The 27,677-nt window shown below is 32.3% G+C and overlaps 1 protein-coding gene across 3 annotated transcripts in view; it reads right to left on the reverse strand.

Moving 5' to 3' along the window:
- The window catches only part of cadm1b (cell adhesion molecule 1b), a 245,438-nt gene extending 219,634 nt beyond the window's left edge, over nt 1-25,804 (reverse strand). For all 3 annotated transcript variants that reach the window (XM_051129480.1, XM_051129481.1, XM_051129478.1), the window contains exon 1: nt 25,667-25,804. In XM_051129480.1, the coding sequence (XP_050985437.1) occupies nt 25,667-25,742 (76 nt within the window). In that variant the 5' untranslated portion in view covers nt 25,743-25,804. The remainder of the gene's footprint in view (nt 1-25,666) is intronic.
- Nucleotides 25,805-27,677: the final 1,873 nt, after the last annotated feature.

The following is a 27,677-nucleotide window of genomic DNA, read 5'->3' on the forward strand; positions in this document are numbered from 1 at the left end:
GACACAGGGGTCACAAAGAAAAGCTGGCACGGAATAATTTGCGAGGGACCCATAAGAGTTGTCCAGAAAAGGTCGACCTGAAAATACAAAGCACGCATGAAAGGAGCGATCAGCCTTTCGAGCATCATTATGCAGCTCTGGAAACCTACTGTGCCGTCCCTTCAAACGAACACCGAACATTACAACAAGCATAAGCATCTCATTTATTTCATCACGAAATATAGGGCAGAGTGGGGTAAGATGTGCCAATTCAGTGTACATTTTGCATGATGTTCCACTATGTTCTTTAATGAAATTGTTAGTCACTTAAAACTATTTGCCCTCAAGATATTATTCCACCTCTTTTCCTTAGACAGCTTATGGACATAGTTGGTCCGGGCCTGTTATTGCTTATTAACAGTGCTATCAAACTTTGCGTGTTTTTTGAGGAAAACATTTCAGTAATGTTCTCCATATAGTGGACTTCTATGGTGCCCATGAGTTTAAACTTCCAAAATGCAGTTTAAATGCAGCTTCAAAGGGCTCTAAATGATCCCAGCCAAGAAAGAAGGGTCTTATCTAGCAGCGCAATCAGTTATTTTATGAACAAAAATGACAATCTATATACTTTTTAACCTCAAATGCTCTGCGACAGAAAAACTCAAAAAACTCCCATCTCATTTTCTTCTCAAACTTTATATACTTTTTAACCTCAAATGCATGTCTCGTGTAGCTCTGCTTGAGGTCTGTGTATTCCGGTTCAAGACAGTTAGGGTATGTCGAAAAAGTCCCATCACATTTTCTCCTCCAACTTCAAAATCGCTCTGCATCGCTGCAGAAGTTCTGACCTAGTTTTTACAAAGTGAACATGCAAAGAAGATCAAGTGCGCTTTATAAAAAAAGGTAAAACTGTGATGTAGAATGATTTTGAAGTTGGAGAAGAAAATGAGATTGTTTTTCGAACAACCCTAACTGTCGCAGAGCTAGAAAAAGACGAGCATTTGAGGTTAAAAAGTGTATATAGGTGCATCTCAATAAGTTAGAATGTTGTGGAAAAGTTCATTTATTTCAGTAATTCAACTAAAAATTGTGAACTCGTGTATTAAATAAATTCAATGCACACAGACTGAAGTAGTTTAAGTCTTTGGCTCTTTTAATTGTGATGATTTGGGCTTACATTTAACAAAAACTCCAATTCACTGTCTCAACAAATTAGAATACTTCATAAGAGCAAAAAAAAGCATTTTTAGTGAATTGTTGGCCTTCTGGAAAGTATGTTCCTTTACTGTATATGTACTCAGTACTTGGTAGGGGCTCCTTTTGCTTTAATTACTGCCTCAATTCGGCATGGCATGGAGGTGATCAGTCTGTGGCACTGCTGAGGTGGTATGGAAGCCCAGGTTTCTTTGACAGTGGCCTTCAGCTTATCTGCATTTTTTGGCCTCTTGTTTCTCATTTTCCTCTTGACAATACCCCATAGATTCTTTATGGGGCTCAGGTCTGGTGAGTTTGCTGGCCAGTCAAGCACACCAACACCATTTAACCAACTTTTGGTGCTTTTGGCAGTGTGGGCAGATGCCAAATCCTGCTGAAAAATGAAATCAGCATCTTTAAAAAGCTGGGCAGCAGAAGGAAGCATGAAGTGCTCTAAAACTTCTTGGTAAACGGGTGCAGTGACTTTGGTTTTCAAAAAACACAGTGGACCAACACCAGCAGATGAAATTGCACCCCAAATCATCACAGACTGTGGAAACTTAACACTGGACTTCAAGCAACTTGGGCTATGAGCTTCTCCACCCTTCCTCCAGACTCCAGGACCTTGGTTTCCAAATAAAATACAAAACTCGCTCTCATCTGAAAAGAGGACTTTGGACCACTGGGCAACAGTCAATTTCTTCTTCTCCTTAGCCCAGGTAAGATGCCTCTGACGTTTTCTGTGGTTCAGGAGTGGCTTAACAAGAGGAATACGACAACTGTAGCCAAATTCCTTGACACGTCTGTGTGTGGTGGCTCTTGATGCCTTGACCCCAGCCTCAGTCCATTCCTTGTAAAGTTCACCCAAATTCTTGAAGCGATTTTGCTTGACGAGCCTCTCAAGGCTGCGGTTCTCTCGGTTGGTTGTGCATCTTTTTCTTCCACACTTTTTCCTTCCACTCAACTTTCTGTTAACATGCTTGGATACAGCACTCTGTGAATAGCCAGCTTCTTTGGCAATGAATGTTTGTGGCTTACCCTCCTTGTGAAGGGTGTCAATGATTGTCTTTTGGACAACTGTCAGATCAGCAGTCTTCCCCATGATTGTGTAGCCTAGTAAACCAAACTGAGAGACCATTTTGAAGGCTCAGGAAACCTTTGCAGGTGTTTTGAGTTGATAAGCTGATTGGCATGTCACCATATTCTAATTTGTTGAGATAGTGAATTGGTGTTTTTTTTGTTAAATGTGAGCCAATTAAAAGAACCAAAGACTTAAACTACTTCAGTCTGTGCTCATTGAATTTATTTAATACATGAGTTTCACAATTTAAACTGAATTACTGAAATAAATTAACTTTTCCACAACATTCTACTTTATTGAGATGAACCTGTAGATTGTCATTTTTGTTTAGAAAATAATCGATTGTTTTGCTAGATAAAACCCTTTTTCCTTGGCTGGGATCATGTAGAGCCGTTTGAAGCTGCATTTAAACTGCATTTTGCAAGTTCAAACTCATGGGCACCATAGAAGTCCACTATATGGAGAGAAATCCTGAAATGTTTTCCTCAAAAAAACATAATTTCTTTACGACTGAAGAAAGTAAGACATGAACATCTTGGATGATAAAGGGGCGGGTAAATTATCTGTAAATTGTTGTACTCTTTTAATGGATTGACAGCACCAGTTATTAACAAATGTTTGTCTACTGGTTCCTAACAGTGTTAAATGTGCTGTGGTGATGCCACATCTAAAAAAAAAAAAAACTTGATCCTTCTTCCTTCCTTTCTTTTCATCTCTAATCTTTTATCACAAACGAAATCCTTGAGAAAGTTGTATTAAGTCAATTACAATCTTATTTGACTGTTAATTCTTTTCATGAAATGTTTCTGGCATTACACAGTACTGAATCATCTGCCCTTTTAAGAATCTCAAGTGATATTTTTACAGAAACTGATTCTGGGAAATCCATGGCTTTACTTTTATTAGATCTGAGTGCTGTCTTTGATTTGGTTGACCATGAGATCATGCTGACACGTTTGGATATATCTGTGGGCATTGGTGGCGCAGTCTTACAGTGGTTCAGTTCTTGTCTGACCAACAGATATTTTAGCTTTCGTATTTGTCATCAGACCTCCTCTAGTATATTTCTTAATCGTGGAGTTCCACAAGGGTCAATCCTTGGGATTGTATTGTTCAACTAGTACATGCTACCTCTATCTTCCATTTTTAACAAATGAAGAGTATCCTTTCATTTACAATGGTTTACGATGGCTTACAAATGGCTTTCTGTTAGTTTGACAAACAGATCAGTACTGTTGTAAAATCATGCTTTTTCATCTTTTTTATCACAGAGTAACTTCCAAAACTGTGATTCATGCTTTTGTAACAACTTGTTTAGATTATTGTGATTCACTTTATGACGGTGTTTCTCAGCTTTCCCTCTCCCGTCAACAGCTAGTGCAAAACACAGCTGCTATAGACTATTCTCTGGGACCTGTAAGTATGAGCCAATAACTTTTATTTATCTGCACTACACTGGTTACCTATCAAATATAGAATTGATTTTAAAATTCTATTATTTGTTTATAAAGTCCTCAATAATTTGGCCCCTCAGTACCTGAAAACCTGCTCCATCGTACACCCCTTCTGGAACACTGAGATCCAGTGATCTCTGTCTACTCATTGTGCCAAGAGCTAGACTTAAAAAAATGAGGCGATCACGCTTTTGTATCTGCAGGCCTGAAACCCTGGAACAGCCTACCTCTTCATATTAGATTAGCTCCCTCTATTTCTGCATTGCAATCTGCTCTATAGACATACCTTCTCTCTAGCTTTCAATACTCCTTAATCATCGGTTCGATTGTGGCTTTACTATTGTTGTGCTTTAAATTTGATATTGTCTTGCAAATATTGAATTGTCTTGTTTTATTATATATATATATATATATTTTTTAAGTTTTATTCTATTCTGTACAGCACTTTGGTCAACCTTGGTTGTTTTTAAATGTGCTTTATAAATACATATTGTATTGTATTGTGTCGCCCCTTGATTTACCAAAGTTATAAGATTCACCAAAGTTATAAGCAGTTTTCATACTAAAAATATGACAGGTAAAAGCAAAATACTAATAATAATAACAATAATTCAGAAAAAAATTAAGAAGTGTCTTATGCTTTCCAAGGCCAAATTTATTTGCTCAAAAATACAGGCAGAACAGAAATATTTAGAAATATTATTGCTATTAAAAAAAATACAGTTAATATACGTTTTTGAAAGAAGTCTCTATATGCTTGCCAAATCTGCATTTATTTGATCAAAAATAGCCAAAACAGAAATATTTAGAAATATTATTTCATTTTTAAAAAATACAATTAAAATACAATGGTGTTGAGAAATATCATTACAATAAAAACATTTTTTTTTATATTAATGTAATTTATTCCTGTTCAACATCATTAGTCCAGTCTTCAGTCACATGATCCTTCAGAAATCATTCTAATAAGTTGATTTAATGCTAAGAAACTTTTCTTAATATCATCAATGTTGAAAAAAGTTGTGCTGCCTAATATTTTTGTGGACACCATGATACTTTTTTTTAGGATTTATTGATGAATAGAAAGTTTAAAGATCATAATTTATTCAAATATTTAATGTAGCATTAAAAGTCTTTACTGTCACTTCTGATCAATTTAACGCATTCCTTGCTGAATAAAAACATTATTTCTCAAATTAATTAATGAATCAATGAATAAATAAATACATTTTTGAAAAATCAGCCATTTAGATTCAAATGAATCATAGCTATAAATGAACACAGGAAAAATACTATTCAATACTATCATTATAAATACTACTTAAATGTATAAATACTGGATTCAAACATTCTGAAAATGTAACAATTTCCTGCTAGTTTATGAAAATGTGAATAATATGAGCAAATAAAGTATGGCATAGCACACTAATAAACATATTTAGTCCTCGGGCCAGTTGCATAAACTTAGCTTTGATTTCTGACCAACTAGCAGTTAACCAAAGAATAATCATTCTTATTTTTTGGTTTCAACCCTCATTTATATTCATATTTATATTAGAAATGTTCATATATTCCCAACCAGCTGTTGAGGTTAAAGTTAGCCATGAATGAACACAAGATATACTACTAATATAATTATAAATTATACTAAAAATGTTGAAAATTATTTCACTGCATTCAAATATTTTGAAAATGTAACCATTTCCAGCTGGTTTATGAAAACGTGAATAATAAGAGTAAAAGAAGTATGGCATAGTTCACTAATAAACATATTTAGTCTTCCTTATTTATGTACATATTTAGCTTTGAAATGTTCCCCAAAAATGTCCCCTGATAATTTCATGCATCCTTGCTGAATAAAATATATATACATGCAGTGGAATCTGCTAAAATAGATTAAAATAGTTTATATTAATAAATGCATAATTACCAAACTTAAATTACATGCTCTAAATTATTATGTTTTCCACATTTCTTTGTACAATTGTACAAAGATTAAACATTAACCGTCAGAAAAAGACCCAAATTGCATAAAAATCTATTCCAAATGATATTAAATAGTGCATATAGTGCAATTAATGTATATAAACCATCAATTGAATATAAAAGCATAAAAACGTACAATCTGGGACATATATCTATAATAAAAATCACAGTGGTCGCACCACATGATATTTCAAATTCAGTCAAAATTTACACAGAATTGGCCACCTGAACAAAACAAGACAGCTCCCCACAAAACGTCACTATGAAATTTAGAATAAAAATAAATCTTTAAAAATAACTGTAAAAAATATTCATTGTTTTATTTTTTTAGGTCATACCACATGATACCCAAATGTGGTAACTATCCCAGCCGTTAAAAAAAAAAATCATGTCAAATAGTGCAGAAAATTAATCTGAATAATTTTAGGGTAATTTCAATGTTTCCAAAACAGAAGTTATGGCCGGGTGGTCGCACCACATGAAATTTTGACACTCTGAATAACAGAAAAATTACAAATAACAATGTTTTTTTTTAACATGTTAAAGTGAGTATATCCATGGGAGAGGTACTTCATATTTATGCATTTTTTTTACATATTTAAACCAATTTTTAACTGAAAAAATGCAGTCAGGCACAAAATTTAGGCGTCACGTCACTGGCCCGTATGTCAAAAATTAAAAATCAGCCATCAGATTCAAATTAGCCATGAATAAATAAGGAAATACAACTAGTATCATTATAAATGCTACTAAAAATGTTGAGAATTATTTCCCTGCATTCAAATATTTTGAAAATGTAACAGTTTCCTGGTTTATGAAAATGTAAATAATACAAGCAAAATAAGTATGACATAGCACACTAATAAACATATTTATTCCTTATTTATATTAATATTTAAAATGTGCATATATTCCCTGTGATAGTACACCGCTTTCCCCTAACGGTCACAATTTATAAAGCAATTTGTTTAACCACTAACTAATTTCTCCTTGCCTGAAGGAGAAGTTAAGCAAAAAAAGTGGCACAGCTTACCCCTCCCTCGCCGTCTTGGCAGACTCAAAGTCACTCTTAAGGGGCTAGGTCTGACGTATACATTACATGTCACGTGAACTAAGCGGCGGACTGATAATGATTTAAAAGGCTGAGGGAGACAAGGCCCTCTAAAAGGGTTGTGACAGCCCGCCGGCAAGCGGCTCGATTTTGACAGGATGTTTACATCATAGAGCAATACATCCTGATGTCACCTTCAAATAGGCCGTGCTTGACTGAAAGCCTGATTGGTCCCATAAATTCTGGCTCTAATTACATCTGCGAAAGAACACAAGCCCTCTCGCAAGGCTTTTCGGACAACTATTAAAAGAAACAATGAATGGCACCGTCACACCACTTTGCATACGGCGACAAGCTGATATGTCACTGTGATGGCTTAATGCACCATAATTAGACCACTGTAAAACTCTGATAGCAACCGAACGGCGACGCACGAGGCGATCAAAAGGACAGAGATGTTTCGCTGGGAGAGACTGAATTGATGTCAGTTAAGAGAGATAATGAATAATGGAAGGTGACTGACTCGCACAAGACAAATAGCAGGAGACAAAAACAAACATACATTTTGTCTGCAGCTGATGTCCCCCTGTGTCTCTGGAACCATCACGCATAATTATACATAATCACCGAACAAGGAATACCTTGCACCGCGCAAATCCCACGCCACCTAAAACATGTCATTCATCATAATAATAGCTATACTAACTAACCAATTTAGGCCGATAAAGAACAAAGCAAAGGTCCAGCGTGTGCATTAAACTTTAAGTGGAAGATTTTGTGCTTTGTGCAAGCCAACGTGAGACCCCTGATAGTGAATTAATTATATGTAATACAGATGACAATTGCATAACATATATTATATATATATAATAACATATACATAACATATATTATATATATATATATATATTTTTTTTTTTTTTTCAGTCGGCAGTGTTTTAATTGTATCATATATACAAATATATATATATATATATATATATATATATATATATGTATATATGATATTTTTCCATAATGACTAATACTGATTTAAAATAAAATAAAATAAAAGAATAAAAAATAAAACCAATTTTGGGGTAAATTAAAATCAGGTGTATTCAAGAATTTAAAAAAAAGATTAGTCTAAAATGAATAAACCTCTGATAATGAATAATTTATATCATTGTTGTCGTCATTGTTATCATATAATTAATATAACAATAACAACAACAATAATAATAGCAACAACAACAATGATAATAATAATAATAATAATAATAATAATAATAATATAACTTTTAGTGACTTTTTCCAAACTGATTCCTATTGATTTAAAAATAAAATAAAATAAAATAAAATAAAATAAAATAAAAAAATAAAATGGAACAAAATAAAATAAAATTAAATTAAATTAAATTTTAACCCAGTGCCGGGTTAAATTAAATCAACTGTATTCAAGGATCTTAAAAAAAGATTAATCTAAAATAAACAAACATAATGAATAATTGATAATGATAATGAATAATTTATATCATATATAATATAATTTAGATAATAATAATAATAATAAAAATAATTAATAATAATAATAATTCAAGGACCATAAATAGATTACTCTAAAATGAACAAACTTCTGATACTGAACCATTTCTATAGTAATAATAATAATAACAATAGTATTAGTAGTAATAGTAATAGTAATAATAATAATAATAATAATACAACTTTTTTTCCCTACTGATTCCTATTTATTTTAAAATAAAATAAAATAAAATAAAATAAAATAATAATAAAATTTAATTTTAAAATTAAACCAGTGTCGGGTTTAATTACATTCAATAACAATGTATTCAAGGATTCAAAAAAAATAATCTAAAATGAACAAGCCTCTATTACTGAATCATTTATGTAACAACAACAGTAACTACAACAATAAAAATAATAAAACTGTTAGTGACTTTTTCCATACTGATTCCTATTGATAAAAAATAAATAAATTAAACCAATGTCAGGTTAAATTAAATCAACTGTATTTAAGGATCTAAAAAAAAGGATTAGGATAATGAATAATTTATAAAATAAAATAAAATAAAAATAATTTAAAAATTAAACTGATGTCAGGTTAAATTAAAATCAAGTGTATTCAAGGATCTTAAAAAAAGATAATAAAATAAAATACTAAAATAAAATGAAATAAAATAAAATAATAGTGCAGATTACTGGGTTATCCCGAGACCTTAAAAAAGATTGATTCTAACATTCATTTGCTCCCACCTGAACTAAGCTTATGATGTCAATACCAGACTATCTAAAATTCATCCGGTTAATTATCTCTGTCAAATCTCTTGTTCGACCATGAATAAACAAATATGCTTAAGCTGTGACGGCCGGCAAATCTCATCAAATGTTTTAATTACCGGTTATTGGATGACCATGTGCGCTGAACTTTAATTATCCAACTCTTCATGGTCAGACAGTTGCAATTTTTGGTTTGCAGAAAAGATAAATGTGCTTCCGCCGAGACTACTGACGAGCTGCTGAAAACTTAACACCTCAGTGACACTGGAAATAAGAGCATTTACTTGCCATCAAATCAAGCACTGATCAAAAGTTACATATGAACAAAACTAAATCACAAAATGAATCAAATTAAACATTGTATTCGTAAAACTTTCCAGTACAGTCTTATATAAGCTCCCCCTTCCAGCAACAGTTTTTCTGTCTGTGCCACACTACTGATAAAATGTGAGGGGCTGAATGAGGTTTTACAAATAATCCAACTTCCATGGCAGCAAACCAATTACTGAGGCTAAGATAACCTCTTCCCTGTCAGGAGAAATTAACCATTGTTTCACAAAGGCCAGTCAGCGCTCTTGAGCATCTGCGTCACACTTGTTGCCTAATGTAATGTTAATGTGACATGAATCATTTGCGCTTCTCAATGCAACACACTTAGTTATTACTTATTTTTAATGAAACGCCTATTGCATAAATGTTGTCCCGCACTCCCAGGGAATGCTTCACCATGCTTTGCCTTTAATGTGGTTTGACTACTTTATTCACCTCAAGCATCATCTCCAGGGTGTTTCTATGCTGAATCTCTAGCCCTTTATGCCTTCAGCAAATATTTCTGTATCATTAAGCAACATCAACAATTCATAACGTAGCACTCTTTGCACACTTAATTAAAATTAATTGGGGGAAAAAAACCTACTTTTACAAGCATCTGTGCTTCATATGTTAGCAATAATTGATGACAGACCTCTGAATTATTGAAAATTTACTTCTCACTCAAAATGGTAATGCATAACTGTCCAGAGACAATTATTCCACTAGCACCACAGTTACCATAAATACATATTTATATATATATAAAACTTTCAGGTTTGTAGGAGTACTTCCATATTGCACAAATTAAGTATCTTGCTCAGAAACAGCCTCGGATAATATTACTTTTGGTCAATTGATAAAATCTCCATGCTTTATTAAAAGTATTTTTAAATGAAATAATAAAAATTGTATGTATTGGAGAAATTTAAACCATAAATATATATATATATATATATATATATTTTTTTAAATAAATAAATAAATATATTTATTTATATAAATAAATAAATATATTTATTTATATATATATATATATATATATATATTTTTTTTATTATTATAATATTATATTAGGATAAGTAAGTTTTTTTTTTTTTTTTTTTTTTTCTTATGCTCATCAAGGCTGCATATATAAAATAAAATTTAAAAAAATTAAAAAAAAGTAAAAAAAAATAAATAAAATTAAATACATTTAAAACCATGTCAGGTTAAATTAAATCAAATGTATTCAAGGATTAATTTAAAATATGTTTAGGATTTAGGATTTAGGATTTAGGATAAGGATTTTTTATGTTTTATTATTTTTTTTTTTAATAAACATCCTATGCTCATCAAGGCTGCTTATCTTTGATCAAAAATACGGTAAAAGCAGTAATATTGCGAAAAAATAAAAAAATGAAATAAAATAAAATACAATTTTAAATTTAACCCAGTGCCAGGTGCCTTGAATTTATTTCATATATTATATAATTTAGATAATTAAATTAAATTAAATTAAATTACATTCAATTGAATTCAATTTAAACCAGTGTTGGGTAAATTAAAAGCGTATTCAATGATCTTAAAAAGATTAATCTAAAATAAACTAACCTCTGATAAAGAATAATTTATATCATATATAATATAATATAATTTAATAATAATAATAATAATAATAATAATAATAACATTTAGTTATTTTTTCCATAAAATTTTTATTGAATAAAATAATAAAATATTAAATGAAATGAAATTTAATTTAATTGATAATTATACATTTAAAACAGTGTTGGGTAAATGAAATTAAGTGTATTCAATGATCTTAAAAAGATTCATCTAAACAAACCTCTGATAAAGAATAATTTATATAATCTAATAATATCATTTATATGATAATAATAATAATAATAATAATAATAATAATAATAATAATAAAATAAAAGATTTGGTGAGTTTTTCCATACCGAATCCTATTGATTATAATATAAAATAAAATAATGATTTCAAATTAAATTTTATTGAAAAATTAATTCAATTTAACATATCCATGCTAAATAAAAGCATTAACTTCTTTCCAACAATAAAAAATAAAAAAAGCATATACTGTTACAAAAGATTTCTATTTTGAATAAATGCTGCACTGTAATTTGTTCTGTGCTTTTGGCAAAGCCACGCATTTACAGAAAATGACTAACATGCTATCAAATCACAGTCAGGAATTCAACTATACCTCTATATAATTATATAAAGGTATACGCCACAAAAAATACACCCTCCAGAAAACCTCCTTTCACCGGCCTTTCCCCCTCAATCCCACTAAGTGGATTCTGTATCTAAGATGTTCTTAGGATTGCACTCTCCTGGATTGAGATATTGAGTTTTTCCTGGTTTCTGTTAAAACTGTTTTCCAGCACTGCAGCGCCAGGTGCCCGTATCAGCAGTGGATCTACTTTGGCTCCGGCTTGTCACTTTCTTTCGAGCTTCTCCTTTAGTTCCTGATATTTCTCAAGCTTGTCATCCAGTTACGACATCTATCACTGCCGCTCCGCGTTTATGACACCTATATGTAAAGAGCAGATGGGGAAGCTACTCTGAAACCGAAGCTTATCAACCTACAATCCAATCATAATTCAACTACAGTCAAGCTAAGCTACAAAGAAGATGACTACATCTGAAAGCCAAAGTACGAATGAACTCAAACTATGCTGTTGCTGAAAAAACCTACATTACTGTATAACATCCATGTCCTGGCATTACACAAATGTATCACAAAAATCAATGGCTTTGTTACGCTAATGTCAAACGGTGCTATTGTGTGGAGTGATCAAAGCTTCAGATGAGAAAAGAACTTGTCAGCTGATGTGTAGAGGAAAGGGATTACATTTCTATTGTACAGATGTAAACTACTATAAACACAAAAAAGAAAGGGAGATTTTTTAACCCAAAGCCAACACATGATGTCTCAGATCCTGAGTTTTATCTTCTTAATCCCATCTGAGTCTCTGAAACCATCACAGACTTTCATCAGAAGGGAAATATATGAAGGTAAATTTGATTTATTTAAGTGACAGTGTCATATTTTTTCATTATCTGTTATTAACATCATCAAATGTGGGAAAGACGTAATGGTTTTCAACTATAAGGTGTATTCTGGGGGTCACTTACACCAAGAAAAAATAATTAAATAAATAAAAACAAAAGTTAAAGACGAGAAAAATGCTTTTGTTGATGCCAAAGCTGTATATTTATTTAAAAAAAAAAATACAATAAAAATAAAAATAAAGAACACACATTTTTATTTTCATAGCAGTGTTACTTTAGCATCACTGAGATACTACTATTTTTTTTAATTATTTTAAATGTTTTTATTTTTGTATTTTAATTTTAATAAAATTTTAATGTGATTATATAACAGTTTTTAAGTTTTTTAATATTGTATTCTATTCTACAATGTTTATTTTGTTGTTGTTTTATTTTTATATTGTTTATAAACAGTATATAAATTGTATTATATATATATATATATATATATATATATATAAAGAGCTTATAAAACAGTTTATACATTATTTTTAATGTTTTGTTTTATTTCTGTTAATGTTTATTTTATTGTTTTAGTATTAAATTGATTTTAAAACAGTGTTTATAACAGTGTATAAAACAGTGTATACATTTTATATATTTTTGGTATATAGTATATATATATATTTTTAGTATATAGTGTATATATATATATATATATATATATATATATATAAAGAACTTATAAAACAGTTTATACATTATTTTTAACGTTTTGTTCTATTTCTGTTAATGTTTATTTTATTGTTTTAGTATTAAATTGATTTTAAAACAGTGTTTATAACAGTGTATAAAACAGTGTATAAATTTTATATATTTTTAGTATATAGGCTACAACAGTTTAATATGTTACACTAGGAACAATTTTAAAAAATAAAATAAAGTTGAGAAAAATGCTTTTCTTGACTTCAAAGCTGTACTTTTATTAAAATAAATAAATAAATAAATAAATCAGTGTTACTTTAGCATCACTGACATGCTATAAATTTTATTATTATTATGAATCTTATTATAATTTTAGAATTTTAGTTTAAATTAGTTTTATTATTCATTATTTAATTTTAGTATTTGTATTTTTGTCATTTTTAGTATATATGTGTGTGTGTGTGTGTGTGTGTGTGTGTGTGTGTGTGTGTGCGTTTGTGTGCGTTTATATACCAGTTTTTTATATTTTATAAATAAATAAATAAATAAAACTATAATGATTCAAATCATGTCATGGTAATAATTCTGCATATTATTATACAATGCTCTTTTAATTCATTTCTATTGGTTTAAAGCCATTTATGTATGATAAACAATTTTGCTACTGCAATGAATCACTTGTATAATGTAAAAATCTGGTTTATGATGTGAACCCACCGGAGAACCATTGATCTACAACACCTTCCAGGGTTTATTATCTGAATGGTTCTCTTACATTAACCCGTCCCTGTGAAAAGAGCTAGAATACTGTTCAGAGACCTTCACAGAGACATGCTACATCATGTTAACATCTGTTTAAATGGATGAAACAGGCTCTCACCTCATATACAAGCTTTAATAGCTACCACGAGCGCAAGGTTTCAGCTTCGCTCTTAATGCTTTGAGGTGACATTAATAACACGTCGTGCCTAACAAACGCCTGTGCAACAGGAAAAGCTGATTGAAGGAAAAAAAAAAAGCATCATGCTATTCTGAAGACCTATATGGAGATTCAATCTGACACATTTGATACTGTGCCTTTCCTCAATCGACCACAAAGGGGGCTTCATTACACGGACACCTTTCTCCCACTGGACCAGCGATCAATAGATGGCTGATTCGGCTGAATTAATATGATTGCTTGGGGTGCATTGTCCTGATTCAACAGTGACAAATGATAAATTAAAGTCCTATTGTACAACAGTAATTAAGATAGCGTGTCTCAATAGGATAAAGAAAGCGCAGAGCTTTTGAGCAAAGTTAAACCTTTTAAAACCTTTGTTTTTATGCACCGTTGAGGCTTCATGGCAAAAAAAAAAATGTGATTAAGGAGCTTAGATTTTCAAAACAAAGACTTAAGTGTTGATATGTGGCTACATCAATATGTAAAAAAAAAGGAAAGAAAGAAAAAGCAAAAAAACTAAAAAAGCCTGTGTAAAAAGAAACAATGTTCTAGCAACCAGGGTTATTACTTAAAACTAAAATTATTACAATCATTTTTGTTGATTGAAATTAATATGAAATAAAATAAAATCTAAATATTATGTGAAAAACCTAAATTGTTTTCAAACTGCCTTGGCAACTCCCTGAAATTAATTTAACTCAATTTCAAAGCAGCTTTACAGAAAATTAATGTTTCTACATTAAAATTAAAGGTGATCTGTTATCAGAGATGACAAAGTAATTGAAGTTTAAATAGAAGCACTAAAATTACTAAATGGCAATAAATAAAAACTACAACTGAAATGATAAATGAAACCTAACAGTAATATATTTTTTAAAAAATTAAATAAACAAATAAATTAGAAAAAGACAACAAATGGTCACTATTGCATGCTCACGAGAAACCATTGCATGCTCACAAGAAACTATTGCATGCTCACAAGAAACTATTGTGTGCTTACAAGAAACTTTCACATGCTCATGAGAAACTTTCATGTGTGCACAAGAAACTATTGTGTGCATACGAGAAACTATTTGGTGCTCACAAGAAACTTTCACATGCTCATGAGCAACTATTGTGTGCTCAAGAAACTATTCAAGTGCGCACAAGAAACTATTTTGTGCTCACGAAAAACTATTGCATGTTCACAAGAAACTTTAATGTGTTAACGAGAAACTTTGACCTGCGCAAAAGAAACTATTGCATGCTCACAAGAAACTATTGCGTACTCATGAGAAACTACTGTGTGCTCACAAGAAACTTTTGCATACACACAAAAAACTACTGTGTGTTCACGAGAAACTATCCATGTGTGCACAAGAAACTATTCCGTGCTCACAAGAAACTTTCGCGTATGCACTAGAAACTATTGCATGCTCACAAAAAAACTACTGCGTGCACACGAGAAACTATTTCATGAGCTTATGAGAAACTTTCACGTATGCACGAGAAACTATTGCTTGCTCACGAGAAACTTTCGCATGCACATGAGAAACCACTGGGTGCTCACGAGAAACTTTCGTGTGCAAGAGAAACTTTCACGTACTCACGAGAAACTATTGTGTTCACCAGAAACTCACATGCTCACAAGAAACTGTACTCATGAGAAACTACTGTGTGCTCACAAGAAACTTTCACATGCGCACAAGAAACTATTGCATGCTCACGAGAAACTATTGCCTGCTCACGAGACTTTCGCATACACACAAGAAACTATTTTATGAGCTTACAAGAAACTTTCACATGCGCACAAGAAACTATTGCGTGCTCACGAGAAACTATTTTGAGCTTACGAGAAACTTTCATGTATGCACGAGAAACTATTGTTTCACAAGAAACTTTCGCATGCACTTTTGCATACACACAAGAAACTATTTTGTGCTCACAAGAAACTTTCATGTGTTCACAAGAAACTTTCGCCTACGCAAGAGAAAGTATTGCGTGCTTACAAGAAACCATTGTGTACTCATGAGGAACTACTGTGTGGTCACGAGAAACTTTCACATGCGCACAAGAAACTATTACGTGCTCACGAGACTTTCGCGTACACACGAGAAACTGTTTCATGAGCTTACAAGAAACTTTCACGTATGCACGAGAAACTACTGTGTGCTCACGAGAAACATTCATGTGTTCACAAGAAATTTTTGCGTGTGCAAGAGAAACTTTCACGTTTGCCCAAGAAAATACTTCATGAGCTTACGAAAAAACTTTCGCCTGTGCAAGAGAAACTTTCACATATGCACAAGAAACTATTTCATGAGCTTATGAGAAACTTTCTTGTATGCACGAGAAACTATTGCTTGCTCACAAGACACCTTTGTGTTCATGAGAAACTTTCTTGTATGCACGAGAAACTATTGCTTGCTCATGAGAAACTTTTGCATGCTCATGAGAAACTTTCATGTGCGCACAAGAAACTATTGCGTGCTCACAAGAAACTACTGCGTGCTCATGAGACACTTTCACGTATTCACGAGAAACTATTTCATGAGCTTACGAGAAACTTTCAAGTATACACAAGAAACTATTGCTTCCTCACAAGAAACTCACGCGAGAGTTTTGCCATCTTACAACAAAGAAAACGAGAGCATTAATGCACATGAAATAATTGAAATAGTTTCTTGTGAACACGCATACATTTCTTGTAACCACGCAATAGTTTCTCAAATAAAATGAAACATTAACAACAAAACTATAATAGTATATAAATCTGTTATGAGAGATGTGTCAAATTTTTTATATATTTAAAAAGAAGCACTAAAATTACTCATTGGCAATTACAACTACTCAAAGAAATAACACATGCTCGTAACAAAAGTACTAAAATTAAATAAAATATAAAAACAACTAAATAAAATAAAAGCAATTAAAAATACTATTAAACCATTTTAGTATCAAATATATTCAGCATTTTTTTTTTCAAATTATTTTAATAAAATAAAATAAAATGAAACATCTATAACAAAACTATAATAAGTATTCTAAAATAACACTGCTAGCAACACCAAACAGACTTGCAAAGTCTGCCATTGGTCAGTCAAACAGACAACCCTGCCCTCAAACTTACACCATTGGTTGAACCCCTGTTGCCGTGCCAGATACATAAACAAACAAAGCAATGTTTTGAAAGCATCACAAAGCCACAGTGCTGGAATTTATCAGGGGGGGCTCAACAATTGGCTCACTTGTAGTTGTCTATGTGGATTAAACCAGTATTATTTAGATTCTACCACCAAAAAATAATAAAAAAAGTTTTAAAAATTACACGCACCACCTTTAACAGCCTAAATCAATGGCACTCATTTTCAAAGATCCCAATATAGCACAAGCGGATGTGAGCATGACTGTGCAGACAGATGTTGCTGTCCCAGAACCTCGTTTTGCTCGAGGTGATGAGATCAACCACTGCGAGTATCCAGCGTCCTGACATTCTTAAGTATTTAGCAGCTCAATTGAATAGCACCTCCCCTCTGAGCCGCCATCTGTACGTTCTATTGATTGGTCACTCTCTCTTACTCAGACAGCTGGAGTCCCACTCTACGTCTCAACTGATCGATGGTGATGCGATCAGCAGTCGAGACTGCATTCACGATGTCACTGTGGTTTCTAACTAGCTCGCGCCTCGCCAGTTTAAATATTAAAAACGCTGAGACGGCGATCAATTTTCGCTTAAAGGGAAACGGAGGAAGAGAAGCCGCATTCTCTGGCGCTCATGAGAACGAAACAAAAACAGGGAGCGAGTAAACGCGGGGGTCTCTGGAGATGATGCTGAGACCGTATAGGTTCCATCAACAGCTCTGTGTGTAAGTGGGTCACATCTCGTTGAGCTTTGGGGGCATGTCACCATTCATATGTTTCTGAACATTTTTCACAACAACTCTCAAAGCATGGTGAGATGAAGTAGGTTATCACAACACACTTACTGTATAAAAATATGTTTCACGAGTCTATCGCAAATGCACAAGCTGTAAACAGACTCTAAACATACCTATCGGCACAATATAGGAAGAAACTTCAAGCTGTTTTTATGAGTTTGGGAACAATGAGTGCAAGGATAGAGAGCAAATGATTTGAACCGCAACCTATTTTGGTTCCAAAATGTGACGATTTTCCCAAGTGAAACATGATAGTTATTGAGAAAGAGAAAAGTGTGATTTTATCCATCATGAATTGTAAACACAAGGTGATTGAAAAAAGCAAGGGTTGGAAAGTTTCAAGCCCGTCTTAAAGTTGTCAGAGGTCAGAAAGTGCTAAAACTGCTAAAAGAATATGATAAACAGTTCATAAAAATGCTAAATTTGGTATTGCAACAGGGGTGAACTTGAATAGGTCTGCACTTGGTCCTGGTCCCCAATGCACAAGGCAAAGGTGACACCAGAATTGGCATTTTCATAATTCTGCTTTGCTGAAAATACAGAATTGTTAGACATGTGCTCCATCACTGATTACATACATTTTAAAAGTTTGAAATATTGTACATTTTAAAAAGTATTTTCACTTATTTTATTACCTTGTACTCAAGATGAATGATGAATGTATGCAAATATAAATCTTTATAATAGGTTGTCTTGGTAGACATGGTTTGGAAGATATTTTTATTGCACTTTTATTGCATTTTTATTCAGCACATATGAAACCACATATGGAGGTAGTCAGAATTGTGTTGAATTATTAAAAAAAAAAAAGGCTGCAGAGTATGGCAACATATAACGACACCTGTAGTGACCATAGAAATGTATAATATTATTAGTAGTATTATTTATTCATAAATATTATTTAATACAATAGATAGATTTAAAAAGTATAATAAAAATATTATTATATATAAATTATACTATAACAGTGATAATACACACATACAAGCATAATACAATAAATTAAATACATAATTTGCATAAAACATAATACAAATATCAAATAATTTGATTTAAAAAGTATAATACTAATAACAATAATGCTAATAATATTACTATTAATATTAACATACACAAATTATGTTACAATAAAGATACTAATCATAATACTAATCTAATATCAAATAATAATAAAAATACTAAATAAACATAATACTAATATCAAATAGTTTGATTTAAAAAAGTATAATAAAAAATTAAATAATAATAATAATAATAATAATAATAATAATATACAAATTATATTATAATAATGATACTACACACAGAAGTATAATACAATACATTACATAAATAATTTGATTTAAAAAGTATAATACTAATAACAATTATACTAATAATATTACTATTAATATTAGTATACACAAACTATATAATAATAAAGATACTAATCATAATACTAGTATCTAACATCAAATAATACTAAAAATACTCAATGAACATAATACTAATATCAAATATTTTGATTTAAAAAGTATAATAAAAAATAATAATATATACAAGTTATATTGTAAGAATGATACTACACACACAAGAATAATATAACAAACTACATAAATAATTTGAGAGATACTAATCATAATACTAATATCTAATATCAAATAATACTAAAAATACTCAATAAACAATACTAATATCAAATCATTTGATTTAAAAAGTATATAAAAAATGTAATAATTATAATATTATTATATACAAATTATATTATAATAATGATATTACACACACACACACAAGTATAATGCAATGAATTAAATAATTTGATTTAAATAGTATAATACTAATAACAATAATACTAACAATATTACTATTAACATTAAAATACACAAATTATATTATAATAAAGATACTAATCATAATCCTTATATCTAATATCAAATAATTTGATTTAAAAAGTATAATAAAAATAAATAATAATAATATTATACACAAGTATAATGCAAAGAATTAAATAAATGATTTAAAAAGTATAATGCTAACAATAACATTAACAATATTATTACTAATAATTAAATATACACAAATTATATTATAATAAAGATACTAATCATAATACAATAATATCAAATAATAATAATAAAAATGCTCAATAAACATAAAACTAAAATAATAAAAAATAAATAAATAAAATAATAATAGTATACAAACTATTAGAATAAAGATACTATTCACACACACATATACATACATAAATACATACATACACACATTTATATATATATAAAAAATTTAGTGTGTGTGTGTGTGTGTGTGTGTGTGTGTGTATAAAACAGTATATTTAATTAAAAAATAGTAAGTAAAGTAGTAAAGTAAAATATATATTATAATAATACAAATATACAACAATTATATTACATTTTATTACATCATATTACACTATAACAAGAGGACATTTGAAAACAAAACACTAACATTTGAAAGGCAGCATAATTCAAAATCCCTCCCAATATGACAAGCACAGTTTAAAACCGGTCAATTGTGTCAGCAGCGTTGCAACGCTACAAAGATTCCTGCGGCTCTTCAGAGGCTGCTAAACCAAGCAAGCGCCGCACTTTGTGCCCTGAAAAACAACATAATTTGATTTTTTTTCATGGGCAGTGCCAAAACAATTCTGCCAACTAGGACAGACAATGAGCTCGGTCCATGAAAGACAGGGCAGAATGAGAACAATGACAATATTTATCACACAAGACAGGAACCCCCTCCCCTCATCATATTCCACTCTCATTACTCCAGCAGTGTCATGAATGAAGCATTCTCTCTCCACTGGGGCTTCCTTCAATCTGTTACCACTAATTGACTGTGTGCTGCTGCATAGCGCTCAACTGGTATCTGTCCTACACAAGCGATAGTCTATCGGCTTCAAGCATCATTTTCCTCACAGTCTAGCACCGACAAGAGGATACTTCAGCTCTGATGTTTAGTAATACGGAGGTATAAACACAAAACTAAGACAGGAGAGGTCTTCGCAGTGCTTCACATCATCCCCTGTACTTGTGTGTTGACTCACTAGAGAGGCTTCTGTTGTGAAGTTACATAAGTGCATGAGCAATATGTAACAACCCCAATGGAGTCGACTAACAGATTGCGTATTCAAATGCTCCGTATATTTGCTGAAATACACAAACACAAAATGAAGCAGAATTGTTGAGCTTTCAAAATTATATAACTTTAAAGCCGGCTTTGAACTTCATCTGAAAAGACTCCTTTGATGCGAGATGCCGTTATTCTGATTCAAGTTCTTTAATGACTTTGCAAAAAATAAAAAATAAAAAAAATCTCATAATTGTGCTGGGCAACATCATTTTTTCACTGCATAGCATCATCATCTTCACTTCTACGAAAAAATATCTCACATTTCCATCTCGGCAACTTTAGCATCTGGTAGGAGCATAATGTAGCGCCGTGCATTATTTAGCAATCAGCACAAGGCTTATTAAGCAGGGATAATGTAAATCTAATGAGCTATAAATTCTTCGCTTTAAATAGAAAAGAAAATTATTCCAACAAACGATCTTACAAAGTTAATGCACCAAGGGTAAAACATTTTAATTCACTGCCAATCAACAGTTTGCTGGAATTCGGGCCATTTTGAGAAACAAATACGAGACGATCTCAGTACGAGAGTGGAGAAATGATCCAACAAATGACTTTAAATGCAGTTCCTCCTCATATATGAGCATTTTCTCTCCGGGTATGTTTTACAAGGTTTCTCGTTTGATTTTAGAGGGTTTTAAATTAGTGCTGATTGTTGTGGGGAGTGTCAGACCATTCATCTTCCATAACATTCATCACGGGGCATCGTGAATTATGCAGAAGCTGCAGTGTGTTTCTAATATTTACAACTCGAGCTCCTCGCGCTGATGGAAACTCTACCTGTGAGTCACGCAGACTGAAAATTACCCTTGACATGAAGCAATTTACATGAATATCCCATCTCATTACAAAAGTATTGTTTGCCAGTGAGAATTGTCCCGTATCAGAATTATTATTATCTCTATTATTTCTTCTAAGAGAATATATATTCCCTCTCAAGCCAATGCAGTTCTCCTGTCAGCTCACGCTGTTAACCGCAGTCTGCCTGTTGAACGACGATGACTTGCTGCTTTCTAGCATTTACGTATTGGGGAGATGATGCAGAAAAAGACCAGAGCTTTTTTTTTCCATCAGGATTAAAAGTTCTATAAATGCAAAGATAAAAGTTTAAAAGCAAACATTCTGAATTTAAATTCTCAAAGTTGTCGCTTAATAAATATGTGCATAAATTTTTTTTTAGATGGATTTTAACATGATACAGAGCAGGTACAAATCAACTTCCCTGACGTATTTCATCTTTCAACTGCCTGTAAGTATATATAGAAGGGATGGAGGGATGAGAAAAATCCAGCGAGAAAACAGCATGTCTTGCATTACACAATATTCTAGGTGGTTATGTGAGGATTCAAGAGCACTTACAGCAAGACAAGTGGCTTTGAAGTCTCCTAAAGGAAAACCTATATATACCTCTTGTCTCAGACAAAAGCATCATTCATGCACAGAAAAGCCTCTGTTGTTAATACAGCCAGCACCATCCACAAACGTCTATTACAAAGGGGGGTTTTAGCAGTGAACAAATCGGGTAACACACAAAATAATCACTCCAAAAAATAACAGGACTATAAAAAATACCTCAATTCTAACAGAATACAGCAATCTCATTCCCAGAACACAGAATAAAAAGCCAATAGCTTGCGGAAAACCTGTTGATGGATGGAAGGCAGAAAGATCCATTATGGCAAGCCATTTGAACATTTAGTTCTTAAAGTCAACTAGTGTGTTTTTTTTGTTACTAGCATAGTATTCTAGTGTGGAATAGTATTTTCTATTATTACTAGCAAGTAATCTAATCCGTTTGTATATTTTATGGGCCTGGCTTCCAGTCTCATCCACGTCCAGCTATTTTTAGCTGTACAAAACAGCTTGTTTTACTGCTTGATGTTGCAAACTGGTGCTTCTTACCATATTATTTTAATGTTTTATCTTATGAACACTGTGGTTTGTATGCAAACGATTTTAGCATTTACTGCACTTTGTTTACTGCACTGCATGGTGTTTTTCTTATTATTTCCTTATAGCGGCTAACGAACCAGAAGTTTCACCCATAGACTTCTTCAACTACCACGTTTAAGAATAAGGTAGATAGTCACAGTATCTTTTTACATTTTTGCGTTTCTACTTTTATTGCATCCTAATCTATTTATCTAATAAACCTGCCATTATGTGTTATGAATTATTAGTGGCTCTTTGAAGAATTGCTGAATTATGAATTATGTTCCTCCTCTGCTAAGTCACTTAGGATAAAAGCATCCAATAAATGTAATGTAAATGTAAATTGGGACTACCTGTTGTTCAGATATAAACTATTTTTCATTATTATTACACTTTTCAAACAGCCTTACAACTAACTATTCATTAGGCGCTAATAATTATTTGTGACCCGGGACCACAAAACCAGTCATACGGGTAAATTTTTTGAAATTTGAGATTATACATCATCTGAAAGCTGAATTAAGCTTTTTCTATTGATGTATGGTTTGTTAGGATAGGACTATATTTGGTACAACTATTTGAAAATCTGGAATCTGAGGGTGCAAAAAATCAAAATGTTGAGAAAATCACCTTTATAGTTGTCCAAATGAAGTTATTTGCAATGCATATTACTACTCAAAAATTAAGTTTTGACATATTTATGGTAGAAAATCATTTTGACTATTGCTACAAATATACCTGTGTGACTTATGGCTGGTTTTGTGGTCCAGGATCACATTTATAAGTTACCTTTAGCTATTTAAATAGTATAGTAACACTTTAGCTAGTATTTAGTCCAGAGCTCCTAGTCAAACAATTAAAAGACATTATCTATTTATTACTAAAGTGTGTATTTCAGTAGTTAACTATAAATGGACTGACCTTGACAAAGCAAAATGACATTTTTACTATAAGAAATGTAACAACTGGAATAGATAATTGATGTTTTGTGAACAGATACTAGTATTTAATAACAGATGCTAGTAGCTTTTGGATAACTACCCAGGTGAAAAACAAGGGCATGTCTATAATGTACTTAAAGTGCTCTATTTTCACGCACAAAAATTTTATTTAGTTACCACTTGTCCTATACTTGAACACACTAGTGTATGAAAGATGGGTTTAAGTGCACTACAAGTGGTAACTGATTTTTTTTTTTATTTTTAATACAGAGTATGTTAAAAAGCACATTTTCGTTCATATTCATGGTGTCCCAAAATAGCACATTTGAGTAAATTTAGGTGTTCTTACGATTATCTTAAGAAGTACTAAAGAACAATTTTTAGTATATTAAGTACAAAATCAGTGTGTGGAAATACAGCACTTTAAGTACATTATGGAAGTGCACTTATAGCAGCATTGGAACCTACGAAATTTTGGATAACTACCAGCAGAGCCGATCCTCCCTATACGCAAAATACGTAAGCTGCGTAGGGCCCCCAAAACACCAGGGGGCCCCCTTGTTCTCAAAGATAATTACTTTTTAGTTTCGTTTTTGAAGTGGACCAGCAGCTATCAAAACATAAATGTTCATTTCTTTTAATGCAGTGCACTGTTGCCATTTCTATATAAAAACTAGTCAAATCATGTCGTACAGTGTCTTCCTCGAGACTAAAAAAAATGAGTTGAAAGCGTACCGAGCCACAGAATACACAGCTGTTTCTCAAGCACTTTCCGTGAGCGCGATTTGAGACGGAGTAAACCACAGACATTCATTAATACCACATTCCAGTTTTGCGTAGGGCCCTCTAAAGTCCAGGATCGGCACTGACCACCAGTTATCTAACTAAAAAATAAGCAGTAGTAAAACCTAGAACAAGCACTAGTGCTAATTAAATCTACCAGTCAGGAGTGGGATTGTGTCTAGTCTAGTATCCAGTGATGCTAGTTGTGCCACTAAAAGATACCGGTGGTACCTGTATTCATAGTAAGTCAAATAAGTACTAATAATATAAACGTACATTTTAGCTAGCATAAAGCTATAAATGTTAAAACGGCTTGCCATAAGCCATTCACACAGCATGCTCCATCTAACAGAAAAGCGTTTCCCATGTAAGCCAAGAAAACTACCAAATGAAGCTGAAAACAGTCTTTTTAAGCACACCAAGGTTACATGAAATGACTGTTTGAATAGACAATGGCAGGACAAGATTTCAGAGAGAACTGATGATGACCGGTTTATGTTTAGAGATACATTAGACAAGTGCGCGCAATGTCACTCCATAAGTCAATGCAAATTGTGCCGTTATTCTGCAATGCGCGCGTTCTTCGTGTAAAACCTGCGTTAAACATGTACATTAAACTACTATCTTATAGTCATTGAACCGTTTTCAGATCACCAGCTTGTAATACTGACTTCTGCTGTCAGATATGGACTTGTGTCCGTCTCATCAGCATCACCAGGGTACTGTACAGCATCTGGACAGTACTTTTCTCTAGCTAAACAACCAAAAACACCTTTCAGAACAGTCAAACGTGACGAGGAACTGCTCACATGACAGCTTTTACCATATAGACTGTTACAGATAAACTATGAGAGCTTTGAGAGGAGCGCATGTACAGCATCAGGGACGTGCGCAAGTGTTACATATGTTGTTTACACAGTAGAAACGAAGCGACAGCAAACGTAAGCTTTCATGCATGGTCCGCTTGTCTTACCTTTATGCAGAAACGTTGCGAAAATCACGTAGCAAAAGAGTGAAATAGAGTGAGATCCGAGTCCCGAGATCGCCATGTTGAACACCTGCTTCAGACTGGCGGCGCTAAATCACCTAGAGACGCTCGCAGGATCATGAGATGCGGAGAATCGGGAGGGAGTAAACACGCGCACGCGCGCGCACGCACACACAAACGAGCGCGAGCGCACGAAGTATGCAATTCTACTGCTAACATGTCAGTCTGTCGATTACAGAAAGTGTCGGTTTCGTTCAAACTGCAGCAGATAGTACTTTTATTGAATTATCCCATTATATTCTTTAGATTTATGTAAAGGTGTACAGTCGGTCACTACAACAAAGCGAACCCTAACAGATGATTAGAACCCTGACAGGAAGTTTTTAATTGACGTTTATCTATCTATCTATCTATCTATCTATCTATCTATCTATCTATATATTTTTGTTGCTCATAATAACTCCAAGGTGAGTGAGCATTATTAACAATGTGCTTATATGGAACAACATTCTATTTACATTTTTGTGCTTTCACTTTCACAAAATGAATACATTTGTCAGTATGTGTTGTGTGTGAGAGTGTGAATCAAGCCTTTCTATATCGCATCTCAAGTGTTTCACACACAAACAGCGCCCCCTATGTTCATGAGCGAGGCAGAGCAGCCTCAACGCAACTCAATATCAGAGGCGATATTTAAACTGTTTTTTCATTAGCTCCTCGCCATTATGGCGCATTAAGACAAAAGCATATTTAAAATATTGATCCAGACACAATAAACGTAGAAAGCTTTTTAAAAGAAGAGTAAAAACAAGAATATAAGTGACACTGCAAAATACAGCGATGTCATTGCAGTTGTCCAGCTGCCCACTCATAAATCACACTGAATACTCATCCATCTGTGTATGAGTATTTGTAGTGATTTATGAGTGCAATCATTTTGTTGCATTCCATTGCATTAACCCGTCAGTCATCTTAAGTTGGCAAAATGCAAATGAACTCCTGAGCATCCTGCTTTTTACTTTCTTTGGTGGGGCTGACCGTTAGTCTAAATTTATTTGAAATGTCTTTTGTACAATTTGGTGACAGCGTACATTACTTTTTGCATAAATATCACTATATTTAAGTGTAATAGCAATGTGAACAGCTGTGTGCAGGAGATTCTACAAAATAGTTACATATTAAGCACATCATGTTTATTAAAATTATTTAGTAAGGCTACTTACTAATTTATTATACTCTAAAATAACACATTTTACCTTCATCCTACAAGACTCAAAGACAATTGAAATAATATTAAACTAATAACTCTTTTTTTAATGAATAACTAATTTAATTTTAAATGGTTTAAACTTAAAACACTTTAATTGTGGATTTGTTTATTACGAACTTGCAGATTTTTGCTTCACAAGATGTTAATTCATGGACTGGAGTGGTGTGGATTACTTTTATCAGATGTTTGGAGTCTCGTTCTGACGGAACCCATTCACTTCCATTGGTAAGCAAGTGATGCAATGCCGAATTTCTTCAAACTTAATATATAACTTATTCCCTGTTCCACAGGCTTTCAGTATTAATTATTGTGTAAACAAAACCAATCCAGCTTTCTTTGCCCAATAATTTGTTTTCTGGACATGGTAGATTGGTAATACTGTGGTATACCTTAAATATACTTTTTATAGTTTTGACACAAATTTCACAATTTGATAAGATTCTAATTCAAAAGATTGCAGTTCAATTTCTGATTTGAATTTATTCAATATGGATTATTTTGGATATATATATCAGGTACAATATATGACTATTTTTTCTAGGAAAAAAAACTCAACTAATGCTGTGAGAGTAGATTAGAGTCATATACTCAGTTAACCCTGGTGAACAAACCTGCATATGCTGGTAGGTAGGTTTTGATGCTGGTTTAAGCTGGTCCTTTGCTGGTTTATGCTGGTCCTTAGCTGGTTTATGCTGGTCCTTTGCTGGTTCACGCTGGTCCTTGACC

Source organism: Labeo rohita, chromosome 15, assembly GCF_022985175.1.
Source record: "Labeo rohita strain BAU-BD-2019 chromosome 15, IGBB_LRoh.1.0, whole genome shotgun sequence".
NCBI lineage: Eukaryota > Metazoa > Chordata > Actinopteri > Cypriniformes > Cyprinidae > Labeo > Labeo rohita.